At 40.2% G+C, this 15798-nt stretch overlaps 1 protein-coding gene across 2 annotated transcripts in view; it reads right to left on the bottom strand.

The window, feature by feature from the left end:
• Positions 1–15798, bottom strand: part of LOC145442200 (uncharacterized) — a 203633-nt gene that overhangs the window by 125198 nt on the left and 62637 nt on the right. For both annotated transcript variants that reach the window (XM_080320099.1, XM_080320098.1), the window contains exons 29-31: positions 11176–11290; positions 10816–10967; positions 7618–7703 (exon numbers count right to left, since the gene is read on the bottom strand). In XM_080320099.1, the coding sequence (XP_080176225.1) occupies positions 7618–7703; positions 10816–10967; positions 11176–11290 (353 nt within the window). The remainder of the gene's footprint in view (positions 1–7617; positions 7704–10815; positions 10968–11175; positions 11291–15798) is intronic.

The raw sequence follows: 15798 nt of genomic DNA, 5'->3' as shown, positions 1-15798 counted from the left end.
TCTATTTATCTATCTATCTGTATATTTATCAATGATTCAATATACCAACATATCTGGTGCCATGATTGCCGACCATCTCATATTGTTCTCATCAAGTACTGGTATACAGTGCGGTAAACAATATTGACACTGTACTCCACTACAATTGAAGTAAATTAGTACTGTTACTTCAAACAACAACGCCACTGCCACAGCATCTCTTCTCCCTGCGATTCACAACACTCAACATAACATCGCCCAGCAAGCCAAATACGACTGAAGCACACGATGAACGACCAGCCGTTGGCGCCGATAGCGCATAAAGTTAAAAATATTTCAACTCGATTCGCGCCCGTAGGCTTTCGGCCAGGCTCGCGAAAAACGAGAGAACGCTTCTTCGTACGCGACCTGTCTGTATCGCATAGGTTTTCGGCTATTGGCTAGGTTTCCGGCTATAAGGGATCGCCAGACAGGACGCCTATTGCCGAAAACCTAGCCTATAGCCGGAAACCTATGCGATACAGACAGAGAAAGCTCGCGTATTCAATTGTTCGCGAGAGATCAGGGACTCGCTAATTAACAGCACTTCCGGACACGTTGGCAAGCTTATCATACGCGTAAGTTCGTCAACGCGAGGCGATTGTATAATCGTCATTTACGCATTACTTAACCCTAATGACTTGATGCTATAAAAATCGAAACCCCGCCCTCTTCATTTCAAACCCCGCCCATATTTTTCGGCTGGCTACGCGCCTGCCTGTACCCATGTATAGTACGCGATGTTGTTCTGTTTTGCGATGTCACTGTCGAACAATCATGACACAACCATCGCTAATCATTATGCAATCAACGGCATTGTCTCTAAACCAGAGGAGTCAAACATACGGCTCGCGGGCCGCGTCCGGCCCGCCAGACCATTTCATCCTGCCCACGAAGCAATTTTGAGTAGATAGAAATTTTCCTATATATTCAGCACATTTGTAACAAATTTTGAGATTGTGCGCAGGAAATCCTTTCATGACATTAGGCACCATTAAAACCACCCGACTACGGCGCTATGGTTCCATTATAGTTACCACTAGTAGCAACAAGTCGGTGAAATTGACATCCAATTTCAAGAAGGCACTCTTAGTTCAGAATTTCATACAAATATGGTCCAATAAGTTATCTTTAGAAGCGAAAACGCCAATGCGGTATATGCGTTTAAATAGAAAAGATATTAGCTGCACAAATATGCAATTGACATAAGGTCACACTGCCGCGTCACTTTCGAACCAATCTAATACTAATGACCCGAATTCCAACGACCACGTTTGCATTTCAATATCTTGTACTCCTCACAACGCATAAGCAGGGCTGACACCAGATTACGGCTAAATCAAAGGGAGCATCGACTATGCCAACTTGTCGTCACTGTTTTCGTGGTTCTAAACTACTGTATTCAACAAGACAATCATGGTATTTTTGCCAATTCCATTGTTTGCGATTAAAGATGTTGCGACCCTATGCTCCGCGTATTATCAATTATATTATCAATGCTTTTGACATATTCAAGTGAAAACCAAGAGCACGACGTAACATTTTCGAATCAGTTGACTGGTCCGGCCCGCGAGCGATTTGAAGGCTTGAATCCGGCCCGCCACGCAATTTGAGTTTGACACCCCTGCTCTAAACGATAGTACAGAGCAGCCAAAGCCTGCGAGACTGGCGACGCGATAGTTCGGGCCAGCGACACGACGTCTTGCGCACAAGGCCTATTACAGATGCGATTGCTAATCATTATACAAGTAACGGTATTTCCTCTATACAATAGTAGATAGAATTCAAGGCCGGCGACGTGACATCTTGCGCACGAGGTCAGATGCGATTGCTCAGGCCAACGGTTATGTCGTGCACACCACGCCTGTTGGAGGTGCGACTGATGACGCAAGCGATTATATTTTGTGCACATGGCTTGTCGATGAATTAGCAAGGATTGCCGCGCGTGGGTTAAGCAATCAATGAATGACCTAATTTCGCTCGCGTGCAAACGGCAAACCAACTCAGCAGGAGATTGTGTGCTGTGCAGACAACTCTCGTCAATTGGCAACACGCTTTTTGCTAATTGGCAGCGCGTTATACTGACAATACGGATTACTAGGCACGATGGCTGAAAGTGATGAGCGATTGGAAACAAACATGAAGAGAGGTGTGATTTCAAGTTTTTTTTATCGGGGGAGATTTTTTTCAAGCGTGTTGTTTCCATGTATAATATGCACCAGACATGGGGTGATTACTTTTCGAATGTAATCGATTGCGATTACGATTACTTGTGAATCCCGCGATTACGATTACGATTACGATTACAACCAAATCAGGAAGTAGTCGATTACGATTACGATTACTTTTCAAAAGTAATCACGATTACTCACGATTACATTTGTTTTGCTTCTTAGAACTAATTTCAGAAGAGATATTGGAAGACAATATAAATAAGGCTTGCGATGAAAAGGTCTAATGAGATAACAACTTTCTTTATAAATCATACTTCATTTGCTTGTTACTTCATAATGCACCCATTGCCCACCTCTATGCAGGACAATTCGTCGCACCCAACGATTTGCATTCTTGCCAGGTCCGTAACTGCCACACCCCAAACTCCCCAATAGGACCGGGAGCGAGCTCTAAGGGACTCAAAAGTATTGAGTAAATCAACATATTTTCTAGAGAGTTAATTAACTTGAAAATTTTCTTCGAGCTTCGGGATTTGATGTCTTTAAGTAGCTTGATTTTGAAATGCATACCTCTCCCACTCAAGAAAAAAAAGCATGCATAATTTACAGGCATAGGCATGTCGGTGGCGGTCATTACCCCGTCACGACACACAAAAAGACGTATGCAATTTCGGCCAACATGCAATTCCACAAACTGTGCTACCAAAGAATGTCCTTGGCCAAAACGTCGGGTACGTGTCCATTGTCAGTACCTGCGCTCTGTGGGCGTGACGAATAGTCCGGTCCTTCCAATCTGCGCCCCAACAATGCAAATGCCAGCCGCAGCAATCACAGAGGAATGAAGACATGGCAATTTGTGTGTGCGTCTTACGAAAGTTTTTCTTTTAGTCTGCTACGTCTGGGCGACTACAGTATCTTTTGATTATATAAAAGGCGGGAGGTCACAAATTAGCAACATACAATAATGAAATTATAACAAGATACCAGATGCTATAATTATGAATTACTTGCCCCCAGCTCTACCGGTAAATCTGAATGAATAGCAAGATAATGCAATTACCAATATTATTGACGAAATTCAGTCATCAACTTGAAAACTGACCACCCTATGGGGCCCCAATACCCAGGGTTGTAATGACTCGAGTCGCGATTTTTTGGTGACTAGACTTGACTTGAGTCATTTTTTGTATTGACTCGAATTGTACTCGATTCATTTTTGCATGACTGGAACCAAGTCATATGACTCGAGACTAGAACGGCCAAGACTGACGTTCCATGTAACTTCGAAGAATAGTAAAGTTACCACATAATTTGTATTTCGTCTATCAGTTCTGATACTTGGAAATTGGGCCGTAAACTGTGAAAACGGATGAAAATTACTATATTATGAATACGAGTCAGTCTATGTCACTCGAGCAGAGTTGAAAAAAGTGGGTTGAACCGGATGGATCAGAAAACTGATCTGTGAACATAACGACTTTTGGACTCGTACTCGAGTCACAAAATATGACTCGGACCCTATACTAGCTGACTTGGACTCGGACTAGACTCGGGGATGAATTGAAAATGAATCGACTTGATTCGAGTCAAAACTATAAAAGTGAGATTGACTTGTGACTCGGAACATTGTAACTTGGTTACAACCTTACAAATACCAACATTTGGAGTGGGGGACGAATTGCTGTTTTGGTCCTGATTGTACCTACAACCCACGCTAACATGGTGTATCAGCGGATGACTATGGCGACAGGTATAAATGTCGAGTGAAGAATAGTGAAATTACGATTGGCGCCCGTTTCAAGTAGTCATATGAGAATAAGATAAAGTGAACTTAAAATTCTACCTTCCACTTAATACTGATACTGCAAGCTGCCGTTATGCCGTTACGAGAAACGGCAAAGAACGGCTCGGTTATGATATATTAACGCAGCTGTTGATTTAAACCATCGTAATGTTTTATTTGACGAGTACAAAACTTCAAATCTTTGTCCAGTGTACGTACAATACATACGTATACTACATAGATAGGCCTACTGCTCGCCAAGCAGCATCGGTCAAACTGCGTTTAACTATAAGCAGGCCGTGTTACTTTTGGCATTTCAGGAGCCAGATGCCAAAACTGCCAAAAATAAAAATTTGAAAATGCCAAAAATAAGCAATTTTTGGCATATGCCAAAAATAACACGGCCTGCCAAATAGTGCATTTCGTTCATGGTGTTGTGTTAACAGGACCGTTTTACAAGCGAGAAGAGCGTTTGTGAAAGGCAGGTTTCTTAATGTGGGTCCAGACCACCCATTAGGGGTGAAAGCATGGCGTCCTAAATGGTGTGGGTACAGCGAGATTGAACGGTTGACTGCATTTGGTTTACGTCATACTTTCCATTTATCCAAAGGCAATTTTACGACCACTTTTGACCGGCTTGTCGAGCGCTAAATTTGATAAAACGGGTATCAATGAGAAGCTGCCGCAGTACTGATTATTAAAATATTAATTATATTCTGCTCATGGAACTGGAACCCCCAAAATCAACCACGATTTTTGCATCGCGATCGAGTTGAACATGGTGACGCAATAAACTGTCTGGCTATTTCTGAGCTGCATAGTCTCGTTTTGCCAGACAGTCTTGTTGCGTCAATGTTCTTAAACAATCTAACCTTCCCAGGACTCTTCCATGCGAGTTGGTAATATTAAAGCCAACTGAAGTGACAAAAGTCCTCCGAAAATATATCGGTAGACTGAAGGAGAAATGATAGTCGGGCTACTAAATAGAATGTGTTAAGAGACAACACAGGAAACTCCTGGAAAAGGATCGGGAAGAAAATTCTTTCCGCGATGAGATCGATGGCACTGGCGTAGCGATCTCTTTTCATGATGCATGGAAGCCGGTTCGGCCCTCCAAAGATTTTGAAGCTCTGAAAACCTCTTGTGGATGACTGGCAACATTCTTTCCCTCAGCGGCTACTGTTGAAGCCGATATTTCCCAGATTCGCTGGGCGAGAAATGGATTTAGGAGAAACTTAGCTGACATGAGTTTGGAAGCACTGTTACAGTGCAAACGATTTAAGTCTATTCAACAGCTGTAACAATCAGCTGTTGAGCGTGTTTGTTAGGATTTTCTTTCTTTTTTTTTGCTCATTGGCACCGATTCCGGAGGATACTGCACATTTTGTGGTTTTGTTTGATATTATTAACCTATGAAATCGTTAGGTTTTTTCTTCTTATTGTTCGTTGGCACTGATTATACGTGGATGCCGCACATTTTGTGGTGTCTTTTGACAAACTAGCCCAAATAAAGCGTTTTTGTGATTAATTCGAGGCTGAAACCATCTATTTAGAGGACGATGCCAAAACTGCCAAAAATAAAAATCGAAAAATGCCAAAAATAAGTTATTTTTGGCAGTTTTGGCATATGCCAAAAATAACACGGCCTGACTATAAGCATAACCAAACATGAATACATAAGTTAGCCTACTATTTGAAACTAGGCAGAGTGGTGATTATTATCTTGCTGCGAGGTAGTGGCGTCTGGAGTGTATTGATAACCTGATATGCAGGATGGCTTACACATTTCTAACAATCACGCAACAATGTACATCGAATATATATTTACTACGTGTGGATAACGCAAGGACGAGCAAAGCTAATACTTCTGACGTAATAATGAGCAGTGACGTTTGAAAATCAACCGCTAGCGCTATCAATAACCTGGTATAATATCTCTTCCTTGTTCAGGAATGTTCGGTTATGTCATATTCATTGTACGAATAAAAAGTAATCATACTTTCACAAAGAAATCGATTAGATATGTGAAGTAGTCGATTACGATTACGATTACTTTGGATTTTTTTCGAATGTAATCGATTGCGATTACGATTACTTGAAAATGCTGTAATCGTCGTAATCGATTACGATTACTAATCGCGATTACCCCATGTCTGATATGCACCCCCCGATTTTAGGGCAAAAAATCGTGAAAATTTTGCGGATTATACATGGAAAATTACGGTACTGGGCACGATGGCTGAAAGTGAGCACGATTGGACACAAACACGAAGAAAGGTGTGATTTCAAGTTTTTTTATCGAGGGAGTTTTTCCAGGCGTTGTTCCCATGTATAATACGCACCCCCCGATTTTAGGGCAAAAAATCGTGAAAATTTTGCGGATTATACATGGAAAATTACGGTATATAGAGAAATGGTTCTTAACCTTGGCTCCAGCGCCCCGAGGGGCGATTTGGATATTGAAGAGAGCGGGAACGCTCAGGGGGAGATAGGGGAAGTGCTGGGCTCAGGGGCGGTATGAGGGAGTGCTGAACAAAAAATGGCGTTGTACTAGGGAGATAGGATTATATAGTAGAACAGTAGTTCAATAGATGCCAGACTTTTCATTGCAAATTAACATTCGATAAAATCTGTCAAATCTTGAAATTTTCCGTTCCGCTGGGCGTGAAAATAATACTGACAACGTTTTCATCATGTTTCCATGAATGCAGTGGTTTATTATAGTCCATATAAAATGAACTGCGCGTACTTCTAGATCAACAATTCTCCGTTGATCCATAAAACAAAACCCAATACAATTAACTTTCCGATATTGTCAATCGCAGAGGTGAATTCGGGATGTGTATATCAGCCTAAAACCAGATGGTTGAGCCCGTACCCAATTGTGTTTAGAACAACCTTGATTTGATCCCGAATATAACACATACGATTATTATATCGGTAATTAGATGAGTTGTCCTTGACTCGGGTGTGATTCAAGCACGATATATCTCCAATACTAAAGTCCCAATTTGACCTTTTATCCATTGTTTATAGTACAGTCCTTGAAATGTGTGTGTGTGTGTGGGGGGGGGGGGGGGGGGGGGGCGCACCTAGGCAATAATTGAAATGGTATTTTTATAGAGCAGTGGTCGCGAACATATGGCTCTTTTTATGATATGATATGGCTCTCTGATGAATTTTCAATTTTGCACTGAAATCGCATCATAGCAATCAATATTGCTGCAAGTTTTTTGTGAATTCGGCCACAATCATTATTATTGTGGTAGCTCAAACAAGTCTATGTGAAGCCAGGACAGTGGCATGTTCGGGGTTTAAGTGACAAATTTATACCCTTTTCGAAATCCTGAAATTTATGTTGGACATTGCCTGGTGATGATTGCTCAATGCTCATTTATCAGTTACTATAATTGAGTCACGAAGTGAACTTCGATTTCGTACCACCATGATGCCGGGGATCTTCAATTGTCATGTAACAGTTGATTGACATTATTGTACGGCTCTTTGGGAATGACAATTCAAAATATAGGGTCATTACGGCTCCTTTAACGAAAAAGGTTCCCAACCCCTGTTATAGAGGATAATGACATCACAGCAGGGCCAGCAAACGTATGCAGTAACCATTTGTCTTTTCTGCCTTACCGTCTGTTCGCTTATCCAACACTTCTTGGAATTGCTTTCGCACACGAGCAACATCCGGAGCATTTCCCTGTATGGTGATCGTATGCCTGCAGTATTGACAAGAATGTGATAAGAGAGTTCATAGAAAGACCTAATGCTTTTGACAGCAATTGAGTTCAGCTTCGGTTTTCAGGACATTGCAGATTTACTGGCAGCCATCATCGCTATAAAAGCAATGAAGGAATGTCTTGCATATGCCTAGAGCAGGAGCGAGTCGTAAATTGCTATTGTCACGGTTTGACTGAAGATCACATGCTCATTAGGGTTGTCCAAAATTTGGAAAATCTCAAAAAGTCTTCGTGATTGTGTCTCATTCTATAGATTATTGATAAAAAACAACAATTAGCCTGAAAGAAGCTTACAGGAAAGCCGTTAAGATTTCGGTCAAAGCGTTTGAAAGTAGCTGCTCAAGAATGGGCGTGCCACTGACCATAGAACGGCGAGAAGACTAGTAATCAAATAACCACGGCTCTTGATTGGCTAATCGGCTATGCTTCAATGACGACGGCAGCAGCAGCTTGCTGATCAGGTGTTCAAGAAGTCTGCTACCGGCGGGGATTATGAGTGCGCATTGTTAATAGTTTGGCAGGTGATGATTCAAGATCAATTCAGGACATGTTGAGGTACGAAATACATGATGAACAAACAACACCTGCTTCACAGAAGCTTTTACATCATGACTGCTTCATTGTGAAGGAAACGGCTGAAGCCTACATGTCGTGTTTTCATCGAGAGGCGCTTATGCAAGTGTTGAGCGAATTCACCGTTTCAGTACGGATCCACCATCAGTGAATACAAATATATAAAACTTAACAATGGCACTATACTTTGTGTGATCTTATTGGATCCAAGTTGTAGTATATAGTGAAGTATTGAAGGTTCTAGGGATCGACTGAATCGGCCGGTTATGCTTGGCAGTTATACTTACAGCAAATTTAATTCACTTATAAGAGTTGTCAAAGTCCTTAATGATGCTGCAGAAAAGAGGTTTAAGGTAATCACAGGCTATGCTGGATATGATATCCAAACTATGCTGGATACTATATGCAGCATAGTCTGTGCTTTTCTTTACACCTCTTTTCTGCGGGATCAATAAGGACTTTGACATACCATATCCAGCACAGCCTGTGCGAGTGTGCGTACATTACCACCCCTTTTCTGCGTTATCATTAAGTACTTTAACAACGCCTACAAGTGCATTCAATTTGTTGTAAGCATCTGATAAGGGCCAAGCATAACCGGCTGATTCCGCCGATCCCTAGAGCATTCAAAACGTCACCTATATACTACAGCTTCAGCCCAATAAGATCACACAACGTATAGTGTCATTGTTAAGCTTTATATATTTGTATTCATTGATGGTGGATCCGTACTGAAACTGTGAATTCGCTCAACACTTGCATAAGCGCCTTTGCTTTCTCTCGATGAAAACACGACATGTAGGCTTCAGCCGTTTCCTTCACAATGAAGCAGTCATGCTGTAAAAGCTTCTGTGAAGCAGGTGTTGTTTGTTCATCATGTATTTCGTACCTCAACATATCCTGAATTAATCTTGAATCATCACCTGCCAAACTATTAACAATGCGCACTCAGAATCCCCGGCGGTAGCAGACTTCTTGAACACCTGATCAGTAAGCTGCTGCTGCCGTGGTCATTGAAGCATAGCCGATTAGCCAATCAAGAGCCGTGGTTATTTGATTACTAGTCTTCTCGTCGTTCTATGGTCAGTGGCACGCCCATTCTTGTGCAGCTACTTTCAAACGCTTTGACCGAAATCTTATCGGCTTTCCTGTAAGCTTCTTTCAGGCTAATTGTTGTTTTTTATCAATAATCTATAGAATGAGACACAATCACGGAGACTTTTTGAGATTTTCCAAATTTTGAACAACCCTAATGCTCATGTGTTGCCAACTCAAATCGCTTCATTAGTGCTGCGGATAAGTTTATGTTAGACATGCAGCATCTTTCTCTGGTAATAGCTAAATTTCAAATTTAAGTCTCAATGTTTTCCCATCTGAAAATGTGCACTACTAATACACTACATTTAGTGAGGTACCATTAACGGCAACTTTGCATTGATACACAGGAATCTCAGTCACTTATATATATAGTTCAGGAATAGGCAGCGGTGTTCAACATATGAATCCATTCGCAGGAGGTACTATTATAAAATTGAAATTAAAATCATTTATTTCATTATACAGTGGCCGAAGACATAGACATAATATACAAATATATATTTAAAAGACATCAAAGACTGATTTGATGGTAAACACACATGTGTCTGACACATTCCTGAGATTTTATAAGCTTGTCAGTGGCCATCCATAATATCCAATTTGTTAACACTTTAGAATAGATGAAAGTCGATTCTTAGAACAGGATGGAAATTTAAATCTGTAAGCAGTTCATTCATAGATTTGCTTATCTACTTTTTGTCTAACTTCAGGACACACGATACGGACAGAATCATAACCGTTAACACTTCATCAAATGTCCTAATGTGTTACTGTCTGTACAACTTGCCTTCTTAACGTTCTTTTGTGAAGACGAGATCAGCAAATATTTTACTAATATGTAGCTTATTTAGCAGCTCATAGTATGACGAATGGTGCCTATAATTAGGATGTTCGGTGTAAAGTGGTGATTTAAATTGCAGCAATGGATGCATTATATAACAATTCATACACATTGCGTTACCTCCACACCAAAACAGGAATACACTTCAGTCGATTCTTCATTGAAACCAAAGCATTTATCTTCAACTTTCCGCTTTTTAGATTGTTTTGAATACCTCACAGATAGATGATGAATCAACCTAACACACACAAACCGTTTTTTTTTTTCAATTAGGCCTACAGGACTAAAAGCAGTTGCCAAGGTCAAATCACTGTCGAGGATCCTGCTTTTTGGTGCGAGGGTCGTCTACTTCCTAGTTTAGTCAATTCGCTGCAGTAGGCCCACTTGTTTTACTACAGATTTTATCAATATTTTTAAAACTATTTTTGCGCCTTTCGTAAGCCACACAAAATGTGGCCCGCGGGCAGTATTGCCCCTCCCCTGGATATAGTTGGAGAGGATTCAATGACCAACAAACCAGATTATAGTGATAAGCCATATTCAAATAATGTTAAAATATAGAGTGATAGTTCCACTTACTTTTCTTTGTCAAGAATGGAACGTACTTGATGCACGCTGGTAATTTTTTCCAATTCAAATACATCTGCCTGGCTAAGCTCTGAGATACTGGTAGATTTTAAAACAGACTCATTGACAGTAGACGCAATTAAGTTGTCGAATTCCGATACTGCCTGAAATAATTTTACAGTTGATGGACTGGGCATAATTTATTGCTACTGTATTTAATTTCAATATGAACTCAAATCCTTTAGAGACAGATGAGACTAATGAATAAGGATGTACATGTACAATGTACTAGCTACGAATTAGAAACAGAAGAAACCACAATGAGCAATCACCAAACTAATCACATAGCCTTACAGTCACCATAAAACAAACCTTGGACAGTCTCTTTTCATTGCCAGCGGCAATCATCACTCTGGCATAGCAGCCCATTGTCGATTTGTTACCAACAAGGTCCACACAAGTCCCACTGGATTGCCGTGATCGGAAACTGGAAAAGGCAAGAACCGTATGAAGAGAATGATATCATACATGAAATAACGGCACATTCCCATCGGATGAGTTTCATAAAACTGAATCGACACATATAGTTTGTGCTAAATATTATCGTGGTTCTATAGCAGTGGTCGGGAACCTATGGCTCGCGAGCCATATATGGCTCTTTTGGGTGTAAGATATGGCTCTTTGACAAATTTTCAATTTTATACATTAATTTATCAATATTGCAGCAACTTATTGGTAAATTTTCATGACTGCCCGAATATAATATTATCGTGGCAGTATCAGTATATATATATATCGACTTTTCAATTAGATAAAATAAAAAAGGGCAAAAGAAAACAGAGACAAAAGAACATCGAGATAATCAGTTTTGGGCTCGTGTTAAGCGTCTCCAACGTAGGCGGTCGTGGGCGTCTTCAAGTGACAGCCCGCGTTGCGCTAGATCAGTCTCCATTGTCGAGCGCCATGTTCTCCGATTCCAGCCACCTCTGCGCCATGGCTATAGTATAGCATATAGTATAGACATGTCTTTGAGAGGTCAAGACAGTGGGGTAACCAGGGTTAGGGGTTCGTATCCCCCTTTTCAAAATCCTCAAACTTAAGTTGCTGTCGCGCCGTGGACTAACACGACTCGCGAATTCGATCTACCCGCCATCGCGCGCCTCGAAATCTTGGATTGCACGATATCTTGATTGATATACCTTGAAATGACGACGCTTGTAGTAAATTCAGTTTTCAAATACACATTGTCTTCCTGATCTACGACGATAAACAAACTTTCTCGGAAGTGACATTACCAATTACAATTTCAAATGAAAAAACAACGCCATAGCTATCCGAGTTCTTCATTGGTAACGTAAGTAGCTTTCTATAACCGACGTAAAATGTAGGTGTGTAGCGTTATGTTACGCCGAATACTTAAGAAGTCGATCAATATTTAGATTTTGGGAATCAGTGCGACAATTTCATTTGAATAATAACAGTGATGATAGATTCCAAGGTATTTACGATGAGTTGTGCTATCACAGGTGAGGCTTGCCCCCTCTGTGCCTCATATGTGCCTTAACTCTCATTTCGCGCTTTATTTTCGAACAATATGTGCAAATTCCGTGATTTTGGGAATTAAAATGTTCCAAATCTAATCATTCATAAAAATCGATAAAAATACCAAATCATTATTGAAGGTTTCACAATTTTCCCTCGCTTATACCTGACGACATATGAAGCACTGCCTCACTTGCCTCCCATAACCCCACGTAACTGACGTAGCACACCCAGCAATTGGTATGTACTGCTGCAGTGACCATGTTTGGCACCACCTACGCATGTGGGCAGAAAATATGGCGCACACTACGAATCCTATATATTAGTGCTACCAATACGTCACGAATTTTCAATTGTGACATAACAGTTGATTGACATGTATGGCTCTTTGGAAGTTACAATTGGAAATATTGAGTCAATATGGCTCTTTGGTCGAAAAAGGTTCCCGACCACTGTTCTATAGCCTGGTGGTTTTGTTTGTGGTATTCATGGTGTTTGTCGATTACTATGGTCATTTACACCAGGCCAATTTTTTCATTTTTATTCCGTAAATGCTGACTTGTAGTACGGCCAACTTCTGGGCTTTTATAAGACACCGCTTACAAGGATGAGATGGCGAAGAGGAGCCTAGATAAACCCCCAACACTCAAGTAGGAATTCTGGCGTCGACCTTGGTCGGACTCGAACCCGCAACCCATTGGTGTTCCAGCTATGGATTAGACCACTACGCTATTTAGCCACTATAGCCTGGTGTAATAGGGTGGAGTGAAAAATGGAAAATTTTGAATTTCAAAACGGACACTTGATATGTGGTGCCAAATTAAAAAAAAATAATTTCTGTAATAATTTTGGGCTCGTGCACCCTCTAGTGGTCGTGCAATTGCACCGAACGAGACAAAAATAGCTAATTTCGCTATATATTGATGACCGCTTCCGCTAGAAAGCTGATTTTGGGCTCAAAAGATGCGGAAGCAACAAGTTTCTATCTCACTTCCACAGAACTTCGTCTTAAAAATGAACAGAAAAAAAGTTACGAGCAAATTTTTGATTTTTAGAACATTTTTCGGTAAAATTACGCACTGAAGCAGGGTACGAGGCCAAAAGCGTGTAGTGATCGATCTTATGACTGACAACTCCATATTGGAAACACATTAATTGCTAATTCATATTGAAAACACAAAACCATCAATTCTATATTGAAAAAAGATATATTTCAAAGATGGTTTCACTACCAGAGTACTAGTCTGCACGAACTTTGAAATCTTGTTTCGTATTAAAGGATTTCATCTGTTTTTGAGACTTCAGTTTTTCGCTGATTAAGCCATCTCTACTGTTAAATCCCGACACATGGGCAGATGATTTGATCACCACTGTAACGTCTCTTTCCACTGCCTGGTTGTGCCAGGGATGTTTGAGGAGATGACCTTAGATTTTCCATCTCGAGATATGGCGAGTTTTTGATTGCTGGTGGCTGTTCCGCATCTTTTAGATGCAATTTGACAATTTGGTGGTATGATTTGGCCTTGATGTTTATAATTGGGATTTTTAACAATCTGATTCTAGTGTCCACGTTGTTTTTAGGTTTCGTTTCATTAACATATCCTCCTTCAAAGTCGCTAATTGGAATCTGGTATTCTGTTTGATCTGCTCATAGTTGTAATCTTGCAAGTCTTCCGCGGCCTTCATCATCATCACCGAGCATTCCCAAAAAACATTATCCTGATGGGAAAATATGCTTTTCGTTGTAGCAAAGGTAGTGCAAGGTTGCGAATTAGTGTATCAGAAAGCTTTGTAATATGGGAAACTATGTTGCACAAGTTTTAGCACCATCAACAACTGTGACTTTTTATTTCAAACCATGACGGAAAATAAAACTCCATGCAGAATTAAGCAAGATAGTTCAGATTGCTTGATGAATGACTCTGTCGCACATGTATGTTATGTATAGAACGTCAAAATTTGGCATGTTCTATGTGGGACAGAGTCATCCATCAGGTAATCTGAACTATCTTACTCAATTCTGCATGGAGGTTTATTTTCTGTCATGGTTTGAAATAAAAAGGTACAATTATGGGTGATTCAGTCCCACATAGAACATGCCGAATATTGAGTTGCTATGTGCGACAGAGTCATCCATCAAGTAATCTGAACTATCTTGCTCAATTCTGCATTGAGGTTTATTTTCCCTCATGGTTTGAAATAAAAAGGCACAATTCCATTGTTGATGGTGCTAAAAACTTCTGCAACATAGTTTCCCATGTTACACAATTCGTAACCTTGCACTATCTTTGCTACAACAAAAGGCATGTTTTGCCCATCTGGGAATGCTCGGTGATGATGATGAAGGCCTCAGAAGACTTGCTAGACTACAACTATGAGCAGATCAAACAGAATATCATATTCCAATTGACGACTTAGAAGGAGGATATGTTAATGAACCGAAACCTGAAAACAACGTTGACACTAGAATCAGATTGTTAAAAATCCCAATTATAAACATCAAGGCCAAATCATACCACCAAATTGTCAACTTGCATCTAATAGATGTGGAACAGTCACCAGCAATCAAAAACTTTTCATATCTCGATCTGGAAAATCTAAGGTCATCACCATTAAGGATCAATCATCCTTGGCACAACCAGGCAGTGGAAAGAGACGTTAAAGTGGTGACCGAAGCATATGCCGAATGCCCATGTGTCGGGATTTGAACGTAGAGATGGCCTCATCACACAAAAACTGAAATCTCGAAAGCAGATGAAATCCTTTATTACGAAACAAGATTTTAAAGTTTGTGCATACTAATACTCTGGTAGTGAAACCATATTCGAAATATATCTTTTTTCAATATAGAATTGATGTTTTTGTGTTTTCAATATGGGTTTGCAATTTATGTGCTTTTAATATAGTTGTCAGTCATAAGATCAATCACTACAAGCTTGTGGCATAACAGCGCCTGCTTCGGTGCCTAATTTTACCTAAAGACAGCCTAAAAATCAATAATTTGCTTGTAACTTTTTTTCTGTTCATTTTTAAGACAAAGTTCTGTGGAAGTGAGATAGAAACTTGTTGCTTCCGCATCTTTTAAGCCCAAAACCAGCTTTCTAGCATAAGCGGTAATCAATATATAGCAAAATTAGCTATTTTTGGCTCGTTCGGTGCAATTGCACGACCACTAGAGGGTGCACGAGCCCAAAATTATTATAGAAATTATTTTTTTTTAATTTGGCACCACATATCAAATGTCCGTTTTGAAATTCAAAATTTTCCATTTTTCACTCCACCCTACTGGTGTAATAGTGACGTTATTACGCCCAGTTTTTCTACATCAGCACTCATAGCTGCATTCTCGTTGGTCGTTTTTCTTGCTGTCAAGGTACCATTATTCTTTAACATTTCTCAACTTTTGATAATAAAGCCTAATAAACTCTCCGTCTCTGATTCATATACAATTCT

The sequence above is a fragment of the Botryllus schlosseri genome, chromosome 7 (genome assembly GCF_051294905.1).
Source record: "Botryllus schlosseri isolate E-star chromosome 7, Bs_hap1, whole genome shotgun sequence".
Taxonomy (NCBI): Eukaryota; Metazoa; Chordata; class Ascidiacea; order Stolidobranchia; family Styelidae; genus Botryllus; species Botryllus schlosseri.
The sequence above is the reverse complement of the archived record's forward strand: the minus strand, read 5'-3'. Positions and strand labels throughout refer to the sequence as shown.